Raw genomic sequence first — 14,368 nt, forward strand, 5'->3', positions numbered from 1 at the left:
GCAAGTTCCAGGGGAAGATGGCTTTGGAGGAATTGCATCATCCACAAGGGAATTTTCAAAAAAGCTTTTCCTGATGAAGCAGTTACTCAGGCAAAACTCTTGGCAACTGTGATGGGAAACTGGAAAGGTGCCTCATCTTTTCAAAACAAAATTAAGAGAACCCTGGAAAATGTATTTTTGGTTTGAAAGGGAGATTTCTTTCATTCAAGACTTATAAGAAATCTCAATTTCCCCTTTCCCAAGGGAGCAAGCTTCACACAACCTATTTAACCCACAACATTTGTCCTAAATGCTGTTTGGATCTGTGTTTAGCTGCAGGTGACTTGCACTGGCCCTCCACGAGGAGCCAGCTCTCAGTCCCTGGCGTAAATGAACTTGGTGGTACTGCTGCTCACAACGTGCATTGTCCTGGTGATTCACTGAATTTCTGTGCCTTGTAGTCTAAAAATGCACAAGTGGATATAACACAAAGCAGAATGGAAGTGAACAGAGTGGGGGAATGTTTTCACAGCCCCAACCACTTGTGCAAGGCTCACAGACAGTCTAGGATAGGTCCCTAGTAGAAGTGGGGCTGGGTGAGACAGAAAAGAACAAGGAATATTAATGACAAAGTTCATTAAAAATGAAAAATTGTACCCATCTAAGACCCTAGAGAGCTCCATTGCTTGACATGCTCAGTGGATTCTTGCAGAAGCAATTCAGAAAAGTGTATGGGAGCAAACAGCTCCACTGAGCACACCCTAAAACATTCACACAGCCCAGAGCCCAGCACAGATATTGCACATTTTAGAGAAGGAACTCATCACAAGTGCCTGGTAACAGCCCCAAATAGCCTCCTTTTCTCCCTGCTGGAGAAGGGCTGGGCATCCTCACTCTGAGTCCAGCTTTAGCATCTGACTTTCCTTCCATAGTAGAGCATCCAGAGCTGCCTGAGAAGCAATCTTTGGCATGCAGGTTGGATTTAGCCTGCTCCCAGCTCATGCACCTAACTCAGACACCACTAACAAGAGGGCCAATCCAAGCAAAACCATTCCTGAAGCTCTGACTCCTTCAGCAAGAGTTTCTTTAGCACCTTTATACTAAATTGCTCCCTGGTTCAGAAGAAATTATTTCTATCTTTTATCCTTGACCAAAGAAAAACATTGTCCAATGACAGCAGCTGCTGTTCAAGGTGACCAGGTACCAAGCTGTGGGGAAAAGCACTCAGGAAAACTGAGGCTGTGCAGATCCTGGAACATCATCTCCCTGGTGCCCAGAGCAGCAGCAAGGAGCTCCAGAGTTCATGTCAGGACACTGCCAATGCTGGGCTCTTCCCTTCCTACAGCTCCCAGAGGAAACACAAGAGTTTTATTTTTAACAGCTTGGAACAAAAGCCAATTGCACCAGAGAGCTGTGGGTGACAAGGTCACAAGTCACCTGGACACTGTTAGGGGCACAAGCACCATTTTGAGAGCTGGGGAAGCTCCAATTCCTGAACAATGCTTCTGTGAGCTGCCAGAGACTTCCAAAACAACTTCTGGAACAGCTGCAGCTTCCAGTGCCATCTGCTGGCTGCGGCTCTGCTGCCTCCAGACCGCCAGTGACGTAGGAACAATGCCCAGGAAGGAGGCTCTGAGTTTCCATGGATGCCAGAAGACAAGGCCAATCCAGCAGATTCAGCAACCTCGTGCGCAGAGACAGGTCCTCAAAGTCATGGCGAAAGGGAAAGGCAATTCCATCAATCACCACCAGTCGGACCTAAATGCAGGAGAAAAGATAAAAATATACCATTACCATCCTATAAAAAAACGACAAAACCCAGCAAGACCTGTTTTTAAGTGCACTGGAATGTTTTATTTTGTCCTTAGGTGATCATGACTGGCAAAGCTGGACTTAAAGCCTTGCAGACGAGAAGCTGGAGAAAATCATCATTAAACAGCACAACTGTACTTCACTCAACTCTCCACAAACAGCAATTAATTCACCTTCTCCTTCAAAAATTAAATCCAAATCAAAATCAGAATTCAAGCTCTCTGGAGCCACCGTTGGGATAACTCAGCTGTTATCAGTGATCTGTCTTGGAAACACAGAGTTTAACAGATCCCTAAAGATATTCCAGGCACACTGCACTGGAGCTGAGGTTCTAGCTTGCCTCAAGATGTTTGCTTTGCTGAATTATTTCTTTTGTAGCAATCATTAGCTGAAGTCAGAGCATGCTGCAGCTCCTGACTCATCACCCTCAAGACACTGGATAAACATTAGTCTGGGATTTTGATTTCTTCTAACTTCATCTGTTGAGGTTTTGATGATCCAAGTCTGAAATACAGGAGGGAGATGGAAGGTCACACAGTGCCTGAGTGTTCAGATGTCATTTAGTCCTTGGTGTCTACAAGTTCTTGCATTACTGCACAAGATAACAAAGTCAAAACAGCACAAAAATCCTGATTTTCTGCATTACTGATTTAACTCATTACTGGGAAGTCTCTTTATGACTGGAGCATACAGTCCTACACAGACATCACTGTGAAATGGTCCTGGGCCTCCACCTGAAAAAAAAACCCAAACCCTTAATTTGCAAAAGATTAAAAGATTAAATAGTTGGGATTAAGAAGACATTCATCATATTCTCACCTTCCCTGCTTCCTGCAAATTCTTTTCCATGAGTCTGTACATCTTCCTCATGTATCATTTCTTTAAGAACAATCAGTTTAACAGCACAAACATGACTCATGGTAGACAGCAATGTATACATGGTTATATAACTTGGTTATCACAAATATGTCCAGGTAGGATGCAATGGAGTTAAATTTCTCCCAGATGGCAGACAGGAAAATTTAAAGTATTTCAAGAGTAAAGAGAGCTCACTAACACCTGCCTTGTCCATGCCAGCTTGGCTCTAGCAGACCTTCAAGAATTGGGGTTTTTACAGCAAGAATATCTTCTAACAGTTTTTGTCATATTATTAACAGGATCTCAAATTAATTCATATTTCCAAATGGCACATTTGGATGTCTAACTGTACATCTTTCTTATCTCTACACCTCTACAACTTTTTCTCTCTCCTAAAACCCTAAAATCTGGAGGCTTCCTGTGGTCCCAGACTCAGCTCCAGAGGGATCAGACTCATTTTAATGAGAGCTGGACTGCAATGAGCAGTCTGTCAAGTCACATCTAGCCCGTCCAAGGAATCAGCAGAAGCTCTTGTGGTTCTCCTGCAACCTTCAGCACTTCAGGCTGCACGCCAAGCCCACATAATCAACACAGACGGCTCCAGGGAGCTGCAGCCCAATGGAACTGTGCTAATGAAGCCATGGACTCTTCACAAGAGCAGACACAACAGGGCACCGTTAGTACCTGGCAGGGAAAGGGAAATACCAGACTACACTGAGCAAAAGGGAGGCTCCCATCTGTGTTTTCAAGAACACAACAGCTCCCATAAATGAAAAATTTTGGAACATATGCAAAAGGCATTCTAATCCAACAGTGATTTGTGCTCTGACAGAAAGAGGCACAGTTGGATTTCCCAGATCCTGACAGGGAGAGATCTGCAGTGCAGAACCCAGAAATCTGGAGGGGAGGTGGTGAAAATCTGCCTTACAGTAGCATTTCTCTAAGACATTAGCTACTAAGAAACTTTCTGGCTGCAGTCCACCCAAGATTCAAGCTGCAGGCTCTGGTTGCTTGTAGCAACAGAAGATGCACTGAAAAGAAGAAGAGTCACTTGGATGGTGCAGGATATTTCTGGTCCTCAGTGATCTTTTAGGGCAAAAAAAGTGGCACCAAGCCTTTCTGACGGCACCCTTATGGTCACCACACACCCCCCTAGTTCTGAGGCTCTTGTGTGGAGCAGTTCTGTGCCGATTGACAGCTCAGTGCTCACCAAAATGGAACATGTGGCAGCACAGACCCAGTGTCCTAAACTCAGAGTGGAAATTCAGGAGGATGGCAAAAGCAAATTACTCTTGAGAGTAGTAACTGGGATGGGAACAAAAAGGCAAACAAGCAAAAGGTTTTACATTTGTACTCTGCTATCAGCCAATATTTTACTGCCAAGCTGAAGAGGTACCAAAGTGTTTACGCCTGTTACTACAGCAGACAAAAAATCTTCAGCAGCATGAAGATGAGTGACACCTCCTGAGCAGCCTGCAACAACCCTTACCTTGGAATGCTCTGACAGGAATTCTGGCACGAGGTAGACCTGGGCCAGCGGCTCTGTGTAGTCACGACAACGGAAGGAATAGATGTGAGAGAGGACATTTTCCAGAGAGAAAGTCTCCAAAGTTTTCTGATGATCTGAGAACAAAACAAACAGATGAGTAGATGAGTCAGAAGTCTGTATGAGCATATTGTTACTCTCATCATCCCACCAAGCCCTGCCCTCCACACACAGCAACAGCAAAGGCCCCAGAAACAGAACAGGCAAGGTAAGGAGTGTGGAAACATATTTCCCATGTGGCTTGAAAGTCAACAAGGTGGTGAGCAGATGTTATGCAGCATTGGGACACAGACACACCAGAGCCTCCAAGCGAAGCCTCCAACAATGCAAAATTTATTTCTGAAGCAAGAACTTCTCCAGTAAATCATTTTCAAGCCAGAACGCCACCAGAGCACATCAGGGACTATTAATCATCCTTTGTTTAATATACAGGCAGTAACTCATTTAATACAGCATCTTTTTACCTCAGTTCAAACAGAAGTTTGGTGCATAAGTTCTCCATGAGTAACACAAAAGTTGTGTCCTTATCCCCAAGAGACTGATGACTTAGAGAATAAAACTCTTATTAAAGCAGCCTGGCTACTGTATTGACTTGATGGACGAGCTGAATTCCAGTTAAGGTTTTATTTACTCTACAGGCCTTCAGCAGCAACATTGCCTCCTCAAATTTTGCTGTTCCTCTTTTCTTTGCCCACCTGTTCCTGTGTTTAGAAACAAAACACTCGGTTTTGCTCAACAGGTGCAAATATGATCAGGGACACTTTCCACCATTCTAGGTTGCTCAAAGTTTCATCGAGACTGACCCTGGACACTTCCAGGGATCCAGGGGCAGCCACAGCTTCTCTAGGCACCCTGTACCAGGGCCTGCCCACCCTCACAGGGAGCAATCACTACACACTCCTTGAAAAAGGCACTTTTCTAACTTTAAACAGATTTATTTTGTTTAAATCACACAGTAAAATAGAAAGAGCAAAGTTGAGGAAACAGGAGGGATGAGCCTAACAGAATACTTTCATTTTCCTGCATCCCATTTACATCCATCAGTGTCAGCCGATCTTTTACCAGAATTGTCTTTTTTTATTATTATTATTCATTGTGCCCATTTCCCGGAGGCGGGACGGAGCAGGGGGAAGGAGCCGGAAGATGCCGGCGAGGCCCCGCGGGGCCGAATGCCGCCGGTACCTTTGCTCAGGCCACAGGGCCCGGTGTCCAGCAGCTCCTGCGCCGTCTGGAAGCGGCGGCGAGGCGGGCGTGCAGGGCGGGGACCAGCGGCAGCGTGCCCAACTCCCGCCGCATGACCGGGATGCACCGGCACCAGGAAAGCCTCGGATCGCCCCGGATACGTCTCGGACATGCTCCGGACATGTTCAGCAGGCGGCGATGGCTCCAGGCCCGGTCCCCACCCTGCCCCTCACGGTCTGACCCCGCCCCCGCCTCACCCTGGCCGGAACCGGGCGGTCGGGAGCTGCGCGGCAGCGGCCGCTGTGCACGGCGCGGCGGTTCCTACGTGCCGGGGCCACTGTGGCGGCAGGTGAGTGGGGTCCACGTGGGCCACGCGTGTCCGGGGTCTCTGGGAAAGGGCTGGAGCGGCCATTCCCCAGCCGGGAATGCCGCTGGGTATGTCCCACCTGTGTGCCCGCGGAGACGCCGCTGCTCCTGGCAGTTGCTGTTATGTCCCGGTTGTCACCTGTCCCGTCCGAGAGGGCTCTGTTAGGGAGGGCAGCAGGCTTTTTACCCCTTCCATCGCTGCATATTTCTGCAGGGAGCAGTCATAATTTTAAGCTACTGCAGGTTCTGAAGTCACACATAAGTTCTTTACGTTGATGATGTTTCCTACCTTTTCGCAGTTCTGTTTAGGAGAGAAGATGGCTCCCGGGGGACTCGATGCTTGCTGCCGGGGCCAAGGGGCCTGGGCGGGGCCGCGCCGGTTCGTGCCGGGAGCGTGCAAGCGCGTGCTGGGGACTTGGCGTGTGCTCTGTGGGGGTGCGTGTGGCACGCCAGGGCGCGGCGGCAGGTGCTGTGTATTTTCAGGGATCGTTTGTGTAGTTGGTTATTAGAGGAGAGTGATCTGCCTTGATCGGCGTTACAAAGCACGAGCAATAAAAGCCTGGCAGTTTACTTTGAAGCAGGAGTTAGGATTGTTGTATCCAAGAGGGTTTTTTTTCCCTGTTATCCTCCACTCGTGCCACGTGAGCGTTTGGCTTGCCCATTCTTGTTGTGTCCCTGGAACAAAAGCCGCCGCAAAGCTCCGTGTGCCAAACGTGACCCAACATCTGCTTTTGCTTGCCGCACACAGTATGTGGTTGAAGAAGTGAACCCAGATGACTGGTGCAGCCTTGTGAAGACAGGACTCGAGTAAGTGTTTTCATTTTAATTTGGTTTGGTTTATTAAGTTCGTTTTCTTTTCCAAGTTCTCATTTCTTGAACAGCTTTTAATTTCAAGCACAGCTTTCCTTGGGTTGGCTTGGGATCTTACTTCTCTGTGATCCTTCTCCCAAAGGTACTCTTACAGTGATGAAACATTTCTGAAGGTGCTGAACGTTGCCATCCCGTTACTATACAAGAAAGAATCCTCACTTAGTCAGAACTTAGTCAAGTTCTCCGAACTTCATGTGATGATCACACAACACTCTCTATTTTTGTCAACCATCCTGAGGTCAATAGAAGAAGATGGCACGACAATCCAGACAAGAGGTATTTTTTAATTCTCTTCTTCCCCTGCTAAATACAGCCAATCTTGTCTCTTTTTTTGTGTAGTGTTCTCTCCATCCAGCAACACGCCTCCCATGTAAATACCTGCAGAGTTATTAACAGTTCCAGAATACCGGCATTTAAATGTTACCTCTGCTCGGATCCAAATGTTACATTCGTTTTATGCTGTTTTTAAAACTACTGGAAAGGTGGATTTGGGTTTTTATTTTGGTTTGGGTTGTTGTTTGTTTGTTGTTCTGGTGTTTTTAACCCAGTTGAAGTCTTGGATTGATTATTTTGGTTTCTCTGAGGCAGTTAGTGTAAGATACTGAAGTGCACCTAGGTGCTGTGATGTTGAAACATGTTTTTAAATAGGTTGATAGAGGAGATTTCAAGTTGATTCTGCAAGTTTTATCGAGAATGGCAATTCAAATAGTGCGTATTTCATCTTGTAGCCTTTCATGAGGCATATCCTTCCAGAGGAATATACATTGGGTGCTAGTTCATTTGTAGGAGTGGTTTGTTTCTTCAGTGGCAAGTGAAATCCTGCCTGACCTTGAGCCACATCTAATCTACATAGACCTCATATTTTCTCCACTGTACAGGGGTTTGAGATGCAGTAGTTGAAAGAGCTGTGTAAGAAAAGAGGGGAAAATTCTCAGGGCAGCATGTTGATAACAAATTGTGTGTTTATTGACGAGCAACATGTAAACAAGCTTTCAAGTTTTAAATCACCTGAAAAGAGAAGAAAGCTCTTGCGGAGTCACCAGTTTAGTGAAATGAAAAATAAGGAATAGATTTTGCCGCTTACTTGTGAATGTACGTATCTTACCTCTAGAGTGTATTTCTGTAGGTCAGCAGGATGGATTCTTTGAGGCCAGCTGCAGTATTCCAGAAACTTGTCACGAGTGCATTCACTCAGGATGGTACTTCAGGAGCTCTTTAGTTTGGACATGCATTTTCTATTCCTGCACATGACTGGGGTGAAAGCCCAGGCCTTTTCAGATCATGGGAGCAGAGAAATCTGGAGTCGAGTCTTGAGCGTGCTACGAACATCCTGTCTGCTTTTGAGGAACCCAATCACTTCTATTTTCTGTTTCTCAGTTAGTTGCAGGGCAAAGGTGGATAATTTTTGTACCCCCCAGGACAGAGTTCCTGTGGCTCATGAACCAGCTGCAGTGCTGAACCCTGCTGCAACGCAGAGTGCAGGAGCCTTTTGATATTTACTGCAGCTGGGGTGCGGAGTTAGAAGCTTTTGCTGTGAATTCTCGAGTCCTCGGGGAGGTTGCTGGCATGTCTGCCTTTCCCTGTGCAGCTCCTGAGCCCGTTCCAGATGCCCTCCTGAGGGGGAAGGAGTGGAGCTATGGCAAGATAGGCTACAGCAGTCCTTTTTAACCGGAGAGCGGGTGTGTACACATGGAAAGCTTCTGCAGAATAGTGTGTTCCACGGTGGGGACCTCAGCTGGCCGAGTGTCGTGTGTGTTCAGCTTGGGAGTGCTGTTTTAAGATGTTGTCTTGAATTAAATGCATCATAATCACCCTGAAGCGTGCTGGGGACATGGACTGTGGTGTCTCTAGAGATAGATGCTGATGTAGAATGGCCAGTGCTGTGTGTGCATGCATGTGGAGTGGGTCTGGGGGTGTTTGTTTGTGCTCTGTGTGACTGAGAGCTGCAGGGCTCAAGCTGTGCTTGTTCCAGAGGCGCTGGTGGACATTGTGCTGACAGCTGTGCAGCTCAGCTCCTCTCTCTGTGGGAGCAGTCACCTCCCAGTGCTGCTGGGAGCCTACAGGGCCACGCTGAGCGCCGCAGGTGAGTGTCAGCCTGGCCAAGGCACTTCCTTCTGCATCTCGTTCTTGTGAACTTTGGGTTCAATCTTGTCTTTTAGGTCAGAAGATCCTGCTGGTGTTTCAGTTGTATGAGAAGAATAATCCAAGTCTTATAAACTCCAGGTGAGCCAGACACCTTACGTTGTTGGGCAAACTACACACAGGTAGTCTCACAACTGGTCTTTTTGCAGGGTCTGGTTTTTAAATGAAGGAGACAGTGAATGAGGTCAAACCCAGAGGTGAATGCTGCTTTTGGAAATGTTTTTACTACTTATTTCCTAATCTTAATGTAATTCTCTTATGTTGCCCAGACTTCAGTGTGTTTGTGGGTTAGATGAGGTAATGTTTAGTTTCTGGAGTCACTCACTCTCCATAAGCAGGACTCACTGTAGGGGTCTTCTCACAGGTGGCAGACTGAAACATGAGTCACTGGTTGACTTTTCCCTTTGCTGTGCTCACGCAGTCGACAGGAAAGTCTGTTGCCAACAGTTGTGCTTAGGTCTGCCTTCCTCACGTGCTCTTTTCTGTCCTGGAGGTAGCGGCAGGAATACCACCAGCAGTGCAAGAGCACTGGCTGAGTCAGGTCTGGATCCCTGTCCCTTCATGCAGCTGCTGCCATTTTGATCTGTACTTCAAGCTTAATTCCATAGGTGCCTCTAAATGGATATGTTCTGCCTTGGATGGATAGAGGAGGGCAGAGTGAATAAGACACCCTCAGACTAAATTTGAAAAGCCTTGGGATGGATGGCAAAGGTGTTGCCAGGGAAACGAGTTCTAGCTTCGAGTCCCACAAGGTAATAAGTACAAATGAAGGCAAAATCTCCTCTGGAATTGCTTTTGGCTCTCTTGCCTGATGCAGTTACCTTAAATAATGTTTAAAGATCCTGCTGTGAGGTCCAGCCACTGTGGAGCATCACAAGACTTGCAGAGTCTGGGCAAGTCCCTGTGGCAGCAGCCAAGCACGGAGGAGATTGTGTGTCTGCTGGATCGAGAGAAGATGATGAAGACGCTTCTGTCGTTCCCTCAGCATCCCCGGCTGCTGTCACCACAGGTGCTTTTGGTTCAGCCTGCGTACGGTTATCCTTCCTTGGATATACAGCAAAAGCCTTGAGGCATTAATTTCTTGCCTCCATGCAGTTTGCTTCCGTCGGCAGAGTCATTTCAGTTTGTAGGAGGACTGGAATTGGTTGTTTGGGAGCACCTTTCAAAATTAACTGCAAGATACAGGCCACGTCTCATCAGCAGGGGTGACCGTGCATTGCAGAGGTCGTCACGTATGCGAGGCCAGGATTGGACAGCCCAAGGACCCACTGGCAATGGGCTCTCCAGCCTTTCTTACAGTTTGCTGGCATGCTTCTGTAGCTGTTGGTGCTGCTCAGGGGAAATAGTTGTGGAGAGAGTCTCATGGTGAAAGCTGGCTTTAAACACAAGCACGTCACACCCTGCGTTGCATCATATTTTACAATGCGTGCGGTGTCAGGTGGTTATAGTGGGATGAGGTGTTTGTGGAAGTTTGAAAACAAACTTGAAATTGGTGCTGTTCCTTACAGACACTGGTTTGGATTTGGGGTTTCAGGTGATACAAGAGTCACTATATAAAGATGAAACAGTCAAGAGCCTTGATGACTTCTATGATCCTTGTTTTCTACTTCAACTCTTCAGTGAATTGGCCAGACCAGGTAAAATGAGTGTTTTTATTTGGCATTTAGTGTCAGGTTGCTCTGCTGCAGGAGCTGCAGCTGGAGTTCTGTTATCCCTGATCCAAGAGCTAATAGTGCAAGGAATTTGTGCCTGACTTTAGAAGAAAGAAGCACACTAGTGTGAGGGTTGTGAGTGAACTGTCTGGAGATGGGGCTTGTCACATGCTGTGGTTATAGAGCAGGGAAACTTCAGCCAACTCATTTTCCACCAGACAGATGGGCATAAGACCAGTGTGTTTGGTAAAGAGGCTGGTGCTGTGAACTGTCAGCAGGTTTCTTGTGTGACATGTCTTGGCTTTGCACATGCACTTTGCACATCCCTGCTGTGCTCCACAGACACACTGTCCCTGGAGAGAGCCCTCGGAGGTCAAAGGGAGACAAGAAGCCTAAGGGACTTCCTAACCAACTCTCTCTGTGTGTTGGTTAGAGTTGAGCATGGTGTAGTTACAGCTGGATTTGGCTTCCCACAGCAGTCATGTCAGAAGCAATTGGCAGGCTGTTAGGGTCTGTCAGTGCAGTCACAGAGTCCTTTGTTCACCCAGACCCCTGCAAGTAGAGCACCAGTTTGAATGTGCTTCGCCTGTCTTTTGCTATGGTTTGACCTGCTCTGTGTGGTCCTGGCAGCAGGAAAAGAGCAGTCTTGAAGTCCTCTGAGGAGAAAAAGTAGCAGAACTCTGTGGCATTTTGCGGTTGGAGGGTTGTCAGACAATCCACTTAATGCTGAGCATTTAAGGTGCACGGGGATGAAAAGCATGGATAGCTGGTGTCTTTGGAACCTCGTGTTGATAGCTGGAAAAAGTACATGGCCAGCAGCACCCACCCTCCCGAGGAGGGAGGGATTTGGTGTTTGTGGCAGCCCCAGCAGGACTGCAGCCGGTCAACGGCTGCTGGTGGGGGAGGCACGAAGGCTGTGAAGGAATTACTGTGCATGATGTTCTTGTGGAACTGTAGAGACAGTGGCTGTCCTGAATGTGAACCTGGGGAGGAGAAAATAGCCCTCTTAGCTTCTCCACACAGACTGGGAATCTGTGTCCTAAGAGGAGCATTTGTAAAGAGCCCAAGTGATTGATGAATCCCAGTCCCATGGTGCTTGTAAACCATGTCACCTACTCTTGGAATTGCCAGTTCTTTATTTATTGATTTGCTCTTTGTCCTGGCTGCACAGTGCCCTCAGAATACATAAACATGGAATTCTTGCACAGCGTTCTGTGTTTACCGAGGAAAAAGTTAGCCTGAGGTCGAGCAGATAGCGACTTCTATCTGTCTTGAGCTCTGATAAGCATCTTGTGGAAAGCTTTTCCATCCCGGTTCTCAAGGTTCTTTAAAACAAGCTGTATGTCAGACATAGGATTCGATTGGGACACTTTTGTAATAAAAGCTTGTTATTTTATGTTAGTTGTTGAACACACTCTCCAGGGTCAGCAGGATGGAAAATATTACCGCTGCATATTTTCAGCAGGCTGCTGAAGTGAGAGCCTTGCGTTTCATTCTGTGTCACCACTCCATAGTGGAACGGTTAGTGCACATCAGCAGTTTGCCCACAGCTGCTGCCTGAAGGAGAGCAGAGTCGTGGCTCTGGGACAAATGGCAGCGGCCTGTGGGGAAGCGGAGACCCTGCTTTGCCTGGTCCGTAACCAGCAGAGCTGGCAACAAGAAACTGCCAGGCATGAAATGGAGTTTTACTAGTTCGAGTAGTTGAGAAAAAGATGCGAGGATTAGAGCTGGTACAGGGACAGAAATAATCTGTGATTTTTTAACATAATATTGTATACATATATATATATACACACACACACGTATATGCACGCACACACACTAGTCTGAGCAGTGATGGGGCCAGATGTTAGTACTTGGCAGTAAGATTGCAACCCCTTCTTAAGTAGGAATCTTTGTTTCTAGAAACTTCCTCTTGACTCTCAGGGTGAATGACAAGAACATACAGGAATGTTATTGCTAAACTTATGTGACATTTGTAGCTGTTAAATACCACTGAGGTGCCATTGCGCTCCATTCCCGGAGGTAAGGTGAAAGGTCCACACCAAGTCATTTCTAGCCATCAGTGGTGAGTGGCTGCTGTGCACCGGCAGCTCTGGCAGAAAATGAACATTGGACTGCAGAGAATGGCCAAGGTGACACTTGGCCCTGCAGTCCTCTGGGGTCTATGGGGACTCGCAAAGATGTGAAAGGGCTGCAGGCCACAGGTGGAGCAGTGCTGACCCAGGCTGTGACCCAGCCAAGGAGTTCTTCCAATGTCACTTGAGAGGACACCGCAGGGGTTTTTTCTTAATAAGGACTTCTGAGAAGGCAATGTGTGGACTCCTGGTTTCACGTAAATATTTATTTAAATTTTTGTCTCTGAAAGCAAAGCATTTATCTCCTGACTTCCCTGCTACTGTTGAACTGGGAATGCATTTTCCTAAGCTAATAAAAACCTTCCCCTATGATTCTGTAATTTCCAAAGGAACAACATGAAGTCACTTTTCTTTTTCTTGTCCCCACAGGTTCAGCTTGACTTGTGCTCAAAGACAGGGATGACTCCATAGCCATATGTGGTGAATTGTTATTTTGGAGGGGGATTTGCAAGTTTAGGGCTAAAATATGGTGTGTAAGAAAAGGCTTTTTTTGTAGCATTAGATAAATGCTTTTGCATGAGGTGTTGAAGGTCAGTTGTTTTACCAGTTCAAAGGGAGAAAACCAAACCAGGTTGACAGTGACACTCCTTTCAGCAAGGTTTGGTATATATTTGAGCAATTATTTCAGCAGGGTTTTTTGTGTTAATGCTGCTTTTGGTTGTGTTTGCTTTGCCATGCATTTGACTCATTGTCAGTGTTTCTCATACAGTAGAAGTGTTCGTCCTACTGAGTGTTTTCCACTCAAAGCAAGCAATTGTGGTATAAAGCAAAAATAATCTCAAAAAGTGGTTTGGGTTTTGTTTTGGATTTGGCTTTGGATTTTTTTTTAATTTTTTTTTTACCCAACGCATTTTAACTTTACTACTGTGAGTTTTATAGTTTTCTCCAAAAACTTGGCATGAATTTCCCCTTTCTACCCCATTGGTAGATACTGTTTCTCTTAGAAAAGCTTCTACCCTCCACCTTCACTGCCCTGTTTTGAAGCAGTGCTCCAGTTTAGCCTGCAGCGATGGCTCTTGCATCCTTTTCCATTCAGGTAATTAAAACCTGAAGTAAAACGAACATTTTGTTGTTGCCATACCTGCCACAGGAGCTCACATTACTGCAGTGTAATTTGTGAGGTAGCTGAGAGGAGAGGGAAGGACTGGGCCAGAGTTCCTAAAGAACTCAGAATTTCAGGCGTGATACAGAAGAAAGGTCAGATTGCAGAAAGGGAAATGTGCCCAAATTGGCTCGAAGCAGTGTTGCTGTCTGTTGTCTTTCAGTTGTGTCTTCTGAAAATGAGACTGTTCTAATCATTGTGCTGTGCTAAACACTTCTCACTTCTCCCAGTGCCAGGAAACAGATGAAACTCGAAGCAACTTGAAGGAATTTGGATGTGTAAAAACAATAATAACACACAATTCAAAGAAAACATTATCAATACCAAAACTAAAAAACATAGTATTAAATAGACCATAGACCTTATCATACACCATGTCCAAACAAAATAAAACTATACATTATATTATGGAAAACCATCTTAAAAGCACTACATTAAAAAAAAACCTTTCAAAAATTAAAAACGGCATCTAACAAAAGCCATCTAATAAATTCACAACCAAAACTCCACCAGTAGAGCCGGTCCTACCCCAAATCCCCATCATACATATCAAAAGTCTATTTTAAAAACCTACTTCAAATAATCCTACCTCAAATACAAAACCATGCATAAAATGACCTTCATTCAAACCCAAAATTGCACATAGTCACTAACAGCGAAAAATAAAACAATATATACCACCAAAAAACAAAATACTGAATTAAGATAAGATTGTAATGAA

General features: G+C 46.0%; 1 protein-coding gene and 1 long non-coding RNA gene across 8 annotated transcripts; one reads left to right on the forward strand and one right to left on the reverse strand.

The window, feature by feature from the left end:
• Positions 1-522: 522 nt before the first annotated feature.
• LOC116992998 lies at positions 523-6,114 on the reverse strand. Its single transcript, XR_004417150.2, has 4 exons — positions 6,033-6,114; positions 5,824-5,951; positions 4,139-4,272; positions 523-1,737 (listed from the first exon to the last, which is right to left on the reverse strand). It is a non-coding gene; the product is annotated as an uncharacterized LOC116992998 (long non-coding RNA).
• Positions 5,086-13,065, forward strand: LOC116992997 (nucleolar pre-ribosomal-associated protein 1-like). Of its 7 annotated transcripts, XR_004417147.1 has the most exons (9): positions 5,086-5,726; positions 6,492-6,550; positions 6,696-6,889; positions 8,586-8,696; positions 8,773-8,836; positions 9,351-9,764; positions 9,868-10,193; positions 10,290-10,392; positions 12,915-13,065. XR_004417147.1 is itself a non-coding variant. In XM_033053202.1 (6 exons), the coding sequence occupies exons 1-6, from the start codon at positions 5,490-5,492 to the stop codon at positions 12,946-12,948; spliced, it is 699 nt and encodes a 232-aa protein (XP_032909093.1). In that variant the 5' UTR covers positions 5,086-5,489; the 3' UTR covers positions 12,949-13,065. The 7 variants fall into 7 exon arrangements, 3 of the variants coding, with proteins under 3 accessions (XP_032909093.1, XP_032909094.1, XP_032909095.1); XR_004417146.1 differs by having other exon boundaries at positions 9,351-10,193; XR_004417148.1 differs by lacking the exons at positions 9,351-9,764; positions 9,868-10,193.
• Positions 13,066-14,368: the final 1,303 nt, after the last annotated feature.

This window comes from Catharus ustulatus, chromosome 2 (genome assembly GCF_009819885.2).
Source record: "Catharus ustulatus isolate bCatUst1 chromosome 2, bCatUst1.pri.v2, whole genome shotgun sequence".
NCBI classification, from domain to species: domain Eukaryota; kingdom Metazoa; phylum Chordata; class Aves; order Passeriformes; family Turdidae; genus Catharus; species Catharus ustulatus.